This window comes from Aethalodelphis obliquidens, unplaced genomic scaffold, assembly GCF_003676395.1.
Source record: "Aethalodelphis obliquidens isolate GAN/ISIS:26980383/991018 unplaced genomic scaffold, ASM367639v1 scaffold3, whole genome shotgun sequence".
NCBI classification, from domain to species: Eukaryota; Metazoa; Chordata; class Mammalia; order Artiodactyla; family Delphinidae; genus Aethalodelphis; species Aethalodelphis obliquidens.
Window position 1 is genome coordinate 9273377 of NW_020837947.1, and position 14158 is coordinate 9287534.

The 14158-nt window shown below is 40.6% G+C and overlaps 1 protein-coding gene across 4 annotated transcripts in view; it reads right to left on the reverse strand.

The window, feature by feature from the left end:
* The window catches only part of SNX9 (sorting nexin 9), a 91415-nt gene that overhangs the window by 26309 nt on the left and 50948 nt on the right, over nt 1-14158 (reverse strand). For all 4 annotated transcript variants that reach the window (XM_027082518.1, XM_027082528.1, XM_027082538.1 and 1 more), the window contains 3 exons: nt 6394-6559; nt 4431-4581; nt 1046-1130 (listed from right to left, as the gene is read on the reverse strand). In XM_027082518.1, the coding sequence (XP_026938319.1) occupies nt 1046-1130; nt 4431-4581; nt 6394-6559 (402 nt within the window). The remainder of the gene's footprint in view (nt 1-1045; nt 1131-4430; nt 4582-6393; nt 6560-14158) is intronic.

Consider the following 14158-nt stretch of genomic DNA (forward strand, 5'->3'; position numbering starts at 1 on the left):
GGCCATGGGCTCTTAATTCTGTGGAGTTAAAGGAAAAAACTGAAATAATCTCTAACCTAACTACTCAGAAGATAATTATCCCAAGTTTGCTTTGAGGGAAGAAGGATAAAAGGGCTCTGGGTCACAACCCTTCTCTCTGGAGTTTTCTAGGATTTCAAGCTTTTCAAAGAAGTAGGAACAAGTAATATAAAAAATTCAATATCATTCTTGCAATTTTATCGAGTTTCCCAGGACCCAAAGATTATAGAATAAGACCAGATCTTTCCTCCTTGTTTGAGCCCGTGGTGATTATATTCAAGGCCGCTTACCCTCCTGCCCTGCCCCCAACTTACAGTTACAGGATTAAATCAACAGGGTCAGAAGATAGCTATAGTTCTCTTTGCCAGAATTTCATCTGGAAATATACAGCTAGATAACATTTAGATAGAAAATCTATCAGCAATCAACATTTAGGTGAAACCACAGAGCCTGTGTCATGTTATGTAATAAGCTATTCAAAGACAGATATACTTAATGGTGCCATTGACTCCCAGCTTTTACGTACTAGCTCCTTATCACGACTCGACAGCTGGTTTATTGAAAGAAAACTATTACCAACATAGTGGAAAAGGCAACTTATTCTGATAACATGCATGTACTTCGCCAAGGTAGAAACCTAAATATTTGAATTGGGTTTTTTAGCTAAATATGTATGGCTAGTAAAAAAACAGCATGTAAAAGATACTTCAAGATACTTTAGAAAAATTATTAAAAATACGTATGTACTATGGGTGTTGTTTGTTCAATTACTAACAGTCTGAAAGGTAAAAGTAAAGAATATCTAAACAATATAATAATGGGCATTAATTCATGCCAATTATTTTTAGTACTCTTAAAATACTAATACACACTGTCAGTTACTTACTTCGAGCATTAAACGTGTTTAAAAATACTTTCCAAAAACAAAAAACTTTCCAAATGACTAATAACCCTCTTAGCTTTAAGGTATTATAAAAGAGCTTAATCAGAAACAAAGCCAAAAAAAAAAAAAAAAGAACAAACTTACAATGATAGGAATTTTCTCTTTGGGTTTTGCTAGTTGCTTGGCCAACAAATACTGTTCCATTCCAGGTTTTGCAAATCCAGGAAATCTAATCATGAGGATAAATGCTTGTGAGTCTTACGCTTTTCCTTATAAGAATTCTACAGCTCTCATCCACATTTACTTAATACGACAGTTTGAACTTGTTCTGTCTTTCACATGTACTAGAACTAGGAAACTATGGTAAATGAAACCTAATGTAATCAGATTGTTCAATGGCCAATTAGTCATTTAATTAAGCTTTATCTGGTAAGAGGACAGTTTGACTCCAGAAGGTGTGATATTTATGGGCACTCTATTTGCTTGATCTGAGACACTCTATCACCACATGAAGAGTGAAGGGCAGACTAGAAAATGTCCCCCAGGTACAGAGGTAGAAAGTACTGAGCGCATCAATTTGAGATGACCACATGGGGTGAAGGCCACACGCTGGCATTTTTATATTCAAATTAAAGCTGCCTTTCAACATTCTCCCTCCGGTGGCCACGATTATCCCAAAGAAACCGCCACTGTTCATAAGTACTTGTGCCATTTTCTTTGGGAACTGCCTTCAGAACCAGTTTATGAGACACACACAAAAAAACAGTCTCCTTAGTAAAGAGACTCTAAACATAATGAACTTGGCTATTTCCAGAAATCAAATCTACATCCGAAGCGAAGTTCTAAAACTGAAGAAAAGCTGAAATAAATGCATGGCCATCCAAAGCGCTACTTCTAAAGAAGACAAGATTAATCTGGGTTTTAGAATTTTTTTTTTTTTAATAAACGGGGAAAAAATCCTCAGAAAGCAAAATACCTAAAATAGGAAAAGAAATCTTATTTCTACAAAAACCACCTGTCTTACTTCTGATTTCATTCCTATACCAAGTTAAAGGCCAATGTGATGCTCTCAGGGGCTCATATCTTTTCCTTCATTCTGGACTGACCTCCCTCCATTCTCTTTTCCCTGGACCTGCTTTAAAACACAGCTCCTACAACAGAGTAAAAGGGGTGTCTAGGAGCTTGATGGCCTTGGGTTTGAATTTCAAGTCCAACACTTCATAGCTATGTGACTTTTAGAGTGCGTCTTCTTATGTGAAGAATGGGACCAATACGACCTACCTTTAAGGTGGTAAGGGAATTAAATGAAAAGATTTAAGTAAAGAGTTATCTATATAAATCTAAAGGCCCTAGTACGTACTCAGAAATTAAAATGATTTCTAATGCCGCCACCGGCTCTGTGGAAGTGCTCCCTACAGCCTCAGGTGCAGCCTTCTCTGTGCTGCGGCAGTGTTCTGAGTACACTTCTGCTCTTCAGCTTATGGTGCTGCAACTGCCATGATCTATTTGCACATCACAGCAGACGAGAAGCACCTTAGAGAAAGCATTTGTATTTCCAGGACCTAGAGGAATTATGGGAATATACTAAATGCTTAATGAATTAATGGGCTAACCTAGAACACTTTTGTTAAAGAACCTACACTTTTGCTAGAAAACGCTGATGGAGAAATTGGGGCATTGCACATAGCAACAATTCCTTGACTAGACTGTAAGCTTCCGAGTGCAGAGAGCACATGTCATGTTTCTTTTGGTATCCTAGTGACCACAGCAAAACTCTAGAGCTGACTACGCACGCATTTAATACTTACTGAACAGCAGTGCAACTGATTAATGCTTTCAGTATTATCAAGATGTATTCTTGTAATGCTCAAGTATACTTAAATATCTGACCTCTGTTTCGAGCATAAGGTTTAGGCTCCATGACTGGAATATAGCTGTCATATAAAATGGATTAACCGCTGAAAAATGTTAATACCAAAAAAATTTTTACAACTGTTATAAGTAAGTCATTTATACATTAGTCTAGTTAAATAAAAATATGTAGGGTATAAACGGCTCCCAGCACCACAGAAAGCGAGGGATGCCTCCAAGGTGCAGGTGCATATTAGGACTCCTTCAATTTGGTTTCAACCTAGACTGAAATTTTAGAGCAGAAAGAATTCTTAATTAAAGCCAATCCTTCACTTTAGAGATGAAGAAAGTTGAGTTTGAAACAGGTCATCCAACTTCCCCACGATCATATAGCAAGCCAGAGAGCAAGCATGGAGCAGTGGAAACCACAGGAAAGTGGAGTTACAGGCCTGGCGCAAGCCAGAACCTCACAAACTGGCTACGAAAACTCAAAAATTCAGCTAGCCGTATTTGTCTCACAGGTCCTGCTTCCTCATTTTCAAAATGGGGCTGAGGGATACATTATATTAAAATGGGTTTTAAATATACTTTGTATTTAGGTTTAAAGAACAACTGAGGGTAAGGTACGTCACTACAGATCATACTGAGAACTTCAAATCTCACTTTAAGAAACAGGATACAGTCAATAATGACTGACTGTACTATGCATGCAACTGAGTACGAAAATACACAATGGAAGAAACTGGAGAGAAATGCAGGAGATGTGTGAGCTAAAAGATAACTCATTTAATTACCAGACGGTATTTAAATACTAAATACTAAAGGAGAACTTGCAGGGCTCATTAAACTTATACACATGTACATCGAGACCTAGAAACTTGGTATCTAGATATATATCAAACATATTTACAATTTTTTTCCAGACATAGATTAACATTCCTTGATATCTGCTTGGAATCATGAACTTGGAACACTTCCAGAACTCTCTACTAGGGAATTCCATAGGGCTGTGTCCATATTCACCCTTTCCCACATGCTTTCCTGCTAAGCACTGTTTCTACAAGGACCGTTCGAAACATTTTTTTAAAAAATATAAGAATAATCTAAGTGAAAACAAAGTCCTAAACACATTAAACATAGTAGTTGAGAGTGTGCTCAGGAAGCTGAGGGACTGGACTGGAATCCCGACTAGATCACTTACCACCTGTGTGAACTTGGGCAGTTACTTAACCTCTCCGGGCTTCATTTTCCCAGAGAAAACAGAGATTATATGTACCACAAAAGGGATATGAGGGTCGCATGAGAGAATACACACAAACTGCTTTGCACAAAGCCCGGCACATGGTAAAAGATCAATAAACAGTAAAACGTTTAAAAGGAAGCTATCAGGATTATTTTTAGCTTTCCTGTGACATCAGCAATAAAAACCTTAATACGTCATGAGTTAATAAAGGTAAAAAACAGTATTTGGCAGATGATTAAATGGAACATATATTTCACTTTAAAATGAAAAAAAAATTTTTTTAAAAGAAGCTTCCAAGCTAGGAGCCAAATAAAAAATAAACGTGATCAAATCGCACCCCAAGCTTTGTAGATCACTGAAAAGAGAAAAAGCCTCTTTGTATCTTGTATCTGTTTCTACAGAGTGTTCATGTTGCCCCAACTCCCTTACACCTACTTGTTAAGCGGCAGCTTCATGGAGGAGCTGCCGGCACGGCTGTTTCCTCGCTGGGCACCGCCTGCTTCCGCTGCCTCTGAATCCTTGAAGTAGGGAGAAGACGACTTGGGCTCATCCCAGTCTTCATCCCAGTCGTCATCGTCACCAGTTGCTGGAGGTGGGCACAGAAGATCGTCAGTAAAGAAAGACAAAAGAAAGATGGGATGACTTAATCTTCTGGGGAGGTCAGGATTCAAATAAAGATGCGAAGAATAGAGGCTCTATAGTCAGACAGTTTGGGGGCTTGACGATTCGGCCTTTTAGCACAAAAGGCAAGTTAGAAACAACTTCAAGAGGGCTGTTGGTCCAAGTAACTTCAGGTGAATGCCAACTATGAAAACACTCTGTGGCATATAGGGAAGGCCTTCTAGAGGCCTCTGCGCTGATAAATCCAGCTTTATACACTTGCAACTAAGCAGATCAAATACCCTTTAAGCCAAGAGACTGGGGAGGACAAAAGGGTGATAAGAGTTTTAAAAAGGAATTGTTGGGCTTCCCTGGTGGCGCAGTGGTTGAGGGTCCGCCTGCTGATGCAGGGGACGCGGGTTCGTGCCCTGGTCCGGGAGGATCCCACATGCCGCGGAGCGGCTGGGCCCGTGAGCCATGGCCGCTGAGCCTGCGCGTCCGGAGCCTGTGCTCCGCAGCGGGAGAGGCCACAACAGTGAGAGGCCTGCATACCGCAAAAAAAAAAAGGAATTGTTTAACACTACTAATAATAAAGGTGAGAGAAGGACAAGGGGGTGGAGGAGAAAGAGAAAGAAACGAGAGCTAAGTAGTAACTGACCAGCACGAGCAGCCTAATATTCTAACAACAAGCTCTGCGTCAGATGAGGAGCTGCCAGCTTTCCTCCCTCCCTCCTTTCTTCTTCCACTGTTCTGTGCCTCTGTCTCCCACCTCTGACGGCCTGAGGAGTCCCTTTAGCATTAGGCAGGAAATTGCCCTGGGATCTCCGCCCTAAGAGTGCCACCACGAGAAGCCCAGAGACAAATGCCAAAACGAAAAAAAGAAGAGAATAGAAAGTATTAGAAGGATCTGGGCCAAGAGTCCTGGAGCCACGCCAAGTTACTACAGAAGCAGAAGTCAGCAGTCTAGTCTCAACATTTCTACCCAGCCCACGACTCCTGGTCCTGCAGCAGCCCAGCTCCTGTCCTTGAGTGGGAGCTGGAAACCAGCACCTGTGCCCTTTGTGGCTCCTGCATGCAAGTCTCCTGCTGTTTAGCACATTCAGTTCTTGGCAAAATCTGCTCATACAGGGATCATTAAAAAATAACGGGTGGATCTCTTAATTTCGGAACAGACATAAATCGCCTTTCTTAATTCCTGAATTGTTTCTCCTTTTAGAAGTTCCTCTTTTGCCTCAGTATTTCCATTAAGAACCTGGGAGTCAAACAGGTAGTTAAGGAAAAGAACAGCTACGTTGGAGGTCACCAACCATGTGGCCATAAACCACTGAACGTGGCGATGAACCATATTCAACCCGTGTGCACATTTTTTGGGCCCAAATGTGTGTTAGCAGCTAAGATTTTAAAGTGGGAAGATGAGATGAAAATCGAGATTTCTACTCTCTCTGGAACGGTGGTGGTCCAGGAGCACTAGCTCAGTTCTCCTGCAACGGCATCAACCCGCCGGCTGGAGCAGAGCTGCCCACCTCCGTCTTCCGCAGCCCCGCCCCACGGGGCTGCACTGCTGTCCTGCTTTATGAACCTGGCCCCTGCAAGCGTTTGCATTTGGGACTCCTTGACAGGTAACTGAGAGTGGACTAAAGACCATAACTAAAAACTACCTACATTTTGACCCAGAAAAATAAGTTTGCTATTAGTGAATAAGAGCACCTGAGAACAGTTCCTTTGATTAAATCTATTTTAACTCCGATGCCCTTTAAGGGTGGGTGGGCTCCATCACCAGCAGAGCCCTCTTCCTCACCTGGTCCCTGGTAGGCCTGGGGATGACCAAAGGCAGTGTCCCAATTGTTGGAGGTGTTTCTTTGGGCTGCAGTCCCCTCGGGCTTGGCTCCCCAGCCATCCGAGCTTTCCCAGTTTCCAGATTTGGAAGCATTCCAGGCTGACCAGGGGTCATTGCCACTGCTGACCTGATGTTAGGGGTAAAAAAGGAGAGAGTATTCGTGACTTCTAGAAAGCATTACTCAATTCAGTAGGAGTCACATAACAATTGAATTGGGGTGCTGAAAAAACTGATAGAAATTTAAAACAATTTACAATTTAAATAATAAAATTTTAGAAACACGTAGGAAAGCACAAAAGACAGGATCAACCGAATTTTATTGTTAACAGTTTGCCATATTTGCTTAGGAACTTTACAACAATAACAAAGAAACTCCCTTTCTTTTTCCTTCTCCCAAGTAACTACTTTTCTGAACCTGTTCTCATTCCTGTGCATGTTCTTATACTTCCACTGCGTATGTAATGGAATATGTACCGTATTCATAAATAACAAATGCTTTATATTTTTCAAACTGACCTGAACAACACTGTACTGTATGTAACTCTTTGCAAACTGTCTTTTTCTTTCACTTAACATTATGTTTTTGAGATTATACTTGCTGGTAAGAATATGTTTTATTCACTTTAACTGCTTGATAGTAATCAGTTATATTTTTAACTGTTTTAATTTTTATTTGAAAAGGTAATATGTTCCCAGTAAGAAAAAAATTCGAATAGTATAAAAAGATATGAAATTTAAAAAATATTCCTACCACCTTAAAAGGCCAGTCATTCTCTCAGAGATAATGACTCCTAACAAATTCCTTGTATATACTTAAACATGCCATGCAGAGAGAGCCTTTTTGCTTTTAAACGTATTATGTGAGCCCAAATTATACTTTCTGCTCTGCACTTTTCTTTTGTTTTTCTATTTAATAGCCTAAAACATTCTCCTAGGTACAGCAGCACATGGATGACATCATTCTTTTACATGACTCCCCAGAATTCCACTGTATTTATTTCCCATCATCTAAACAGCATATGCTGATGCTCATTTATCTTGTTTGCCGTATTTTGCTACTGTAAATAATGCTGCAGTGCACAATCCTTCCTCACATGTCCAATAGATGTATGTGAAATTCCCAGAAGAAAAATTGCTGGGCTAATACAAGTGTGCACTTAGAATGGATAGATTCTGTCAAACTGCTTTCCAAGGAGATTGTACAGTCACATTCCTACACTCCTTCTACACGCCAAGGGGTGGTGTCTTGCATAAAATGGGGCTACCATACTCCAAAACTATTTTTAAAATATTTTCTCCCATTATTCCTTAGCATAATTTTATAGTTTAATTATTAGTATTATAAAAAAAATTTTGGAATGGGCAATACATGGCACCCAATATCAAGGAGTACTGCAGTAAGGGTACCTGTAACCCACCTCTTACCCCTGGCTCACCCAGCCCTGAGGCAACCAGTTTTTTTTGTTTCCTTAATTTTTAAATTTTAAATCTTCAACCTATATGGAATTTACTTCAGTATATGAAATAATATAGGAATCCAGCTTAATTTTTTCCTGTAGTCATTCTGTTGTCCTGACATCACTTAATGAACAATCCATTTTCCTCCACTGATCTGAAATTCACCTTTATCGTATACTGGACTTGGGCCTATTTCTGGACTCTATTCCATCCTAGTAATCTATTCATACTCGTACCAAGCTACTTTGGAGTCCACTAGACAGAATACCGTTAGTACTTTACCATAACATCTTCTATTGGTTTATTTTTACACATGAACTTTAGCATCAGCTTCATGTTTTAAAACTAAAACAATCTTTAGTTTTAGCATTAGCATGTCAAGTTTAAAAAATGTGCTGATTTTCATTTGAATCACCTTAAATTTACAGATAAACTCAGGGAAAACAAACAGTGCCTTTAAAATAATTTCAATACTGAATGTATTTATTCAAGAACATGGAATAGCAAATTTTTCTCTTTACTCAGGTCTTCCTTCTCACATAAAAATTTGGGGGTTAGTTAAAAAGAGAGAGAGAGAGATTGAGATTTGTAAGAAAATTACCCAAACGGCCTCATACACCTCTCTAATGTTTTAGAATGCTATCATGGTTGATCTTTTTTTCACTCTTCAGCAATTGACATACAGGGTGGATAACTGCCTGCCACCTACCAGAAGCATCAAAAACAGTATATGTTTTACAAAAGGAACTATGATTTCATTCTAACATCTCTATACCTTCAAGAAAAATTAATGAAGTTACTAGTGATTCTGCCTGAAGTCAAATATTAATAGCAGAAAGACATTCATCCTTATGACTGTGGATTTCTCGAACATACGGCTGATGAGGAGTTACTCTCAAGCCACTCCAGTGCAGACTGGAAATGAAGGCTGCCGTGCTGAGGGCCTGACAATCATGCTTCATTTAAGAGAAGCCCTTCCTTCCATAGTTTTCTTGAAGTAGGGGTGTTTTATTCAGCAATATATACTCTGTGCTTTCCAAACTAAATTATGAGGTTTTGTTTTTAGAATTAAAAACTTCAAAAGGTACAGAAATTTTGGATAGTAAGATGACAGTAAGTACGGGCATTCATTGTCTAGCATTTCTATAAACTACTGAGGAAAAGGAACAGAAGGGCCATAACTAGAACAACAGGATGAGTAAAAGTTCAGCACTGCCATGACAGTAAGATCGTGTTAGCAAACTGTCAAAGAAGGTTTTCATCAATATTGAGGAAGAAATGGGATATGAAATTCATCACCAAGTAACCTTAAAAAATTAAAACTTATTAGGACAGAAACACATAACATGATAGTTCTTTTAAAAACTACTTTGTTTATACATTGTTTACAATAATTGCTATCTTATTTGGTTACGTGTACGATCTTAGCTCTCTACCTGGGTTATGAAATCCTTGTTGGCAAATCTAATAACTTTGCTTCTCTGTTTTTTTTCCTGGAACATTCCTTCTACCTTGTTTCCACTTGACTCCTACTGATAAATCTTTCAAACCCTGACCAACTGGCAATCTCTCCAGCTTCTATCATTGACTTTTTACTCACTCTCTCTCTCTCAGGTGACCTCCAGGGTCCCTCCTCTAATATCAACAACTAACAACCAGCTCACAAAGCCTTCATGGTCTGCTTCTCTCTGAACCCACCCTTCCTGCACTTCGGCCTCTGGCTCCTTTGCTTTCAACTCCCAATAACCTGTCTGTCCCTTAACTGCAGGCATCTGGTCACACAATAGTCCACACCTCTTCTCTACTTTCTTCCAGCTTTCCTTCAATGTCTTCATCCTTTTCTTTCCCCTCCTTTCAGGGCACCAAACCCCTCCCGATTCTATCAATCACTTTAATTAAAAACCATTCATTAGACCTCACTGACCACAGAACAGATTCCAAACTCCTTAGGCCATCAATTAAGATCCTAACTTTTCCTTCCATGACATTGCCTGTCCTCACTACTTGCCACTAACCCTCACTCTGTGCTTCAGCCCGCAGTTTCCCAGACTTTCCTGTGTCCTTGCCTTTGCTCAGGCTCTGCTCTCCATCTGCATGCAAAGGCTTCTACCTCACCTTCCTAGATTCTGGCCCAGTCCCACCCCACGGAGGGCGCTGGCCTCCGCCTGCTGGCTGACATTCAGTCACATCCTTCCACTTTCTCCCAAAGTTAGCCTTCCGTTAGAGTTATTGGCGTATCGGTTAGTCATTCCCAGTAGCAAGTCACGGGCAAACATCTCCCCTAAAAGATTCTCAAAGTGCCTTACATAAAGTGGCGAAGACTCAAATTTTTTATTTTTCTTAAAGTGGCTAACTGTGATTGTCTTGGTCATTTGTATGAAGTAGGTATTATTCTAATAATAATAGATTATTATATCTATGATTCTTTAGATATGCATCTAACCTTCATGACATTACTATTATTTTACAAAGAGGGAAATCAGATTTTCCTCACGTATACTGACTTGAGTCTCTTCTAGGAAAATAACCACTGTGGACGACCACAGAATAAGTGATTTTCAGCACTGCCATACGCTCTTAAAATAACAGTGCCTTCCCAGTTATGAAAGCTTATCAGTACCCTGTAGAAAAGCTGCAAGATGCTGACAGGTACAGATGGACAGAGGGATGGACATGTGTGTGATGAAGAACAGTAACATGTTAATGGTAAAATCTAGAAGGCGCGTATATGATTATTCGCTATGAAGTTCACTTAACTTTCCTATGCTTTAAGTTTTAGCAAATGTTGGAAAATCCAACAAACAAAACTTGCACGTACAAACATTGTCTTCTGAACTCCATGAGGATGCATGCAAGGGACAAGAGAAGGTCTGTGCCCATCAGGCTCACCAGTGATTTCTTGTTGCCTGTGAACATGGGGCCTACACGTAGTAAGCGTTTAGTAAATTACTTGCTAAATTAAACCACTCACAAACACTCAAGTGTTTGTCGGGATCTCTATTATGAATGGATTTTCACCTGCCTTGCACTGGAACTGGCTGACTGTGTCTGCCTCGCCCCCTAACTCCCACTCTAACTAAATTAAACACTCCCTAATGCCAGAAGCCATGCAGTCAACACATTGGCTCATTTAGCACTCTCATTTTTTTTTACGTCTTTATTGGAGTGTAATTGCTTTACAGTGTCTCGTTAAGTCTGTGCTGTATAACAAGGTGAATCAGCCACAGGCATACACACGTCCCCATATCCCCTCCCTCTTGCGTTTCCCTCCCACTTTCCCTATCCCACCCCTCTAGGTGGTCACAAAGCGCCATGCGGCTGCTTCCCACTAGCCATCCATTTTACATTTGGTAGCGTATATATGTCAATGCTACTCTCTCACTTCATCCCAGCTTACCCTCCCCACACCGTGTCCTCAAGTCCATTCTCTACGTCTGGCACTCTAAAGTTAAAAGCTATCCTAACCTCATAAGACAAAACAAAGAAATACATTTACATTGTCTTTACATCATGAGACAATCTGAATGTATCCGCTGAAAGGAGCCTGTAGAGCAGAAAGACAGAGAACGGAGTCTGAGCGGCCATGGAGGGGTGGGGAGGGAAGGGTATTCCTGAGATAATCGTAGCAAAGCTGTGCATCTTACAAATACATAGTATGGGGTAAAAGGGGGCAAGGATAAGAACATTGGTCCACTGGTTGAATTTTAAATCCCTTATGAAACTGTAGAAATTTGACTGACGTAAATTTCTCATGGGTGCAACGGTTAAGAGCTGAAGCTCTCGAGGCTGTCTATCCGGGTTTGAATCCCAGCTTTACCACTTACTAGCTGTATGAACTTGGGCAATGTACTCCATCTCTCTTAGTTTCCACTCTTATAGAATGGATATAACATCATAAACTTCCTCATAAGATTTCTGTAGGAATTCAATGACGTAATGCATATAAAGCACCTAACAATATCTGGCACATGGTGTGCGTTCAGTAGTGGTTACCTTACAACACGGGGGCTCATCTAGAGTATACAGAGAAGAATGAAGACTGGTCATCTTTGAGTAAATCCCCATTAGTTTATGCTTTAAAGGAAAAGATCAGTTATATTTCCACATGGCTTCAATGACAGATCACATTAATAGAGAAACTTTTAATTAAATAAGTGATTATAGGCACTTAGGATACTTTCTATTTTAGCCAAAGATCTGTTTCCTTCAGATACATAAGAGAAAGGGGAAGAAGACAGAACTGTTTTGCCATAAAGTTCCAAAGCAACTCATAATTCTTGGGGGTCTTGGCACATTTTCTGTGTGCTAAATGCTGAGATCTTGCTTTTCTTCAAAGCCTAACCCCCACTGCAACAAACTGAGCTACACAACGATTTGGTTTAATGATCCTTCGGCCTCTGACTTCTTTGCCATCAATTCCAAGAACCCCTTTTGTCCCTCACCTGCAGACATTTGGTCGCACAATAATGCATTATGTCCCTCCGCTAAGGTTTCAAACTCTGAGGGAGCTCTCCTATCCTCTTCTCCCAGCCCCACCCCCCTCCTTTCTACTGAGCAATGTCATCATTCTCTTCTTTCCCCACCTTTTACGGTACCAAAGCCAACCAGATTCTGTAAACTCCGTGATTAAAAGTCCTTCATTAGACCTTGCTGTCCATGGAATAAATCCATCAATCGAGTCTCATCAAAAGTCTCCAAAGTATAAATCCCAATTGCCCTTCCAACTCCTATACGTCCCACATTCTATGTTGCCATGCCCCCAAGAAGAGCTTTAGTAAGATACTTTAGCTGAAACAATCACCTCACTTGGGAAAAAAAGGATTACTTCTAGGGGTTTTAAATGTTTATTTCCTCTTTCATTCAAGTTTGAATTTTACCTTATTTACGGAAGAAGAAGGAGAAGGAGAAGATGAAGAAGGTGGTGATTGGCTGAGACTTTCAATACAACCAATCTGAGCCAAAATATCCACCTTAAAATAAGAAAAGGTGCTCGGTAAACGAAGGGGAAAAAAAGAGTATATACCAAAGCTAACAGCAGCAAGTGCATAGCAGGGCTAAGTTCACCAGAAAATTCCAGCATGCCACCCATGCACCAAGATTACATGCAAAAAGCAAAGCCCCTCCTGTATAGCAGCGGTTTGTCTTCAGCGCATTAGTATATATTCTAAAGACTCTTGCTGTCATAACACAGTGTCACTGAAGCACTAAAAATAATTATAAGCAGCACAGAAGGAATGGAACAAATATCATGCAAGTCATACAGCCAATGAAAAAAACTCCCGAGGAAAAACATAGCCAAGCTTTTAAAAATGTTAGAATGTTGAACCAGGGCTTTCAAAGCCACCAGACATGTGAGATGAGCAAAGCTTCCTGGAACCACAGAGCCACGGAGAACCTACCAAGACCGGCTAAGAGCACAGAACAGTCCGCGAGGTCGTGAACTCTGTGTGCTCCTGAGCTGACTGGCTTGGTGTGCAGTGTCAACATGAGAACAGATAACTGATACACCCTGTGGAGCTAGGCAATGGCCAAATCAGCATCGCTATTAGGAGGACAACCTTGGAGCCCAATTTCCAGGCTTCGAATCCCAGCCCCACAACTCTCTAGTAGGGAAGTCATTACTATTAACATTTATATAGTGTTACGAGAATGCACTTTTCATGTACAACTTTCTTGTGAAGAAAGTTGTACCATTTGTAGATGTAAATAAACTTGTTTCTGGAAATCAACTAGTAATACACAAAGAAGACAATCAAGATGGAGTAACTGGGATCCAGTTTACGTTTCCACTTAAAACTAAAAAAGACAAAATATGTGAAACTGTCTTCAGATCATTAGACGTCAGGCAATAAAGGACCTGACCTCTGCCTAGAGAGACTTTCTAGGCCATGGAGGGACGGGGAACCCATGCAGAGACCACTGGTCTCTGTGAATTAAGAAGACAGAGCTGGGAGTCTGGGGCAGAGTACTGAGAAGCAGAAAGCTACACAGAGACCTCCGGAGATGAGTGGGGGGCGGGACGGGACCCCGGGCCTTAGGTGAGTACTGATCAGCGTACGCACGTGAGGGAGCTGCCATATGAAAGGTTAAGTATCAACCCCTTAGTAGGATGGTTCTCACCAGCCAAAACGGAAAACCTCATGATTCATAAGGGTGACAGCAGGTACAGCACTGAAAAGGCTTTTGCTTCAACAGAGGCAAAAATATCCCTAGACTGAGCATTGCTCTGGTCCCACTCTAAAAAGCTTAAACTGAAAGAATTAAACTG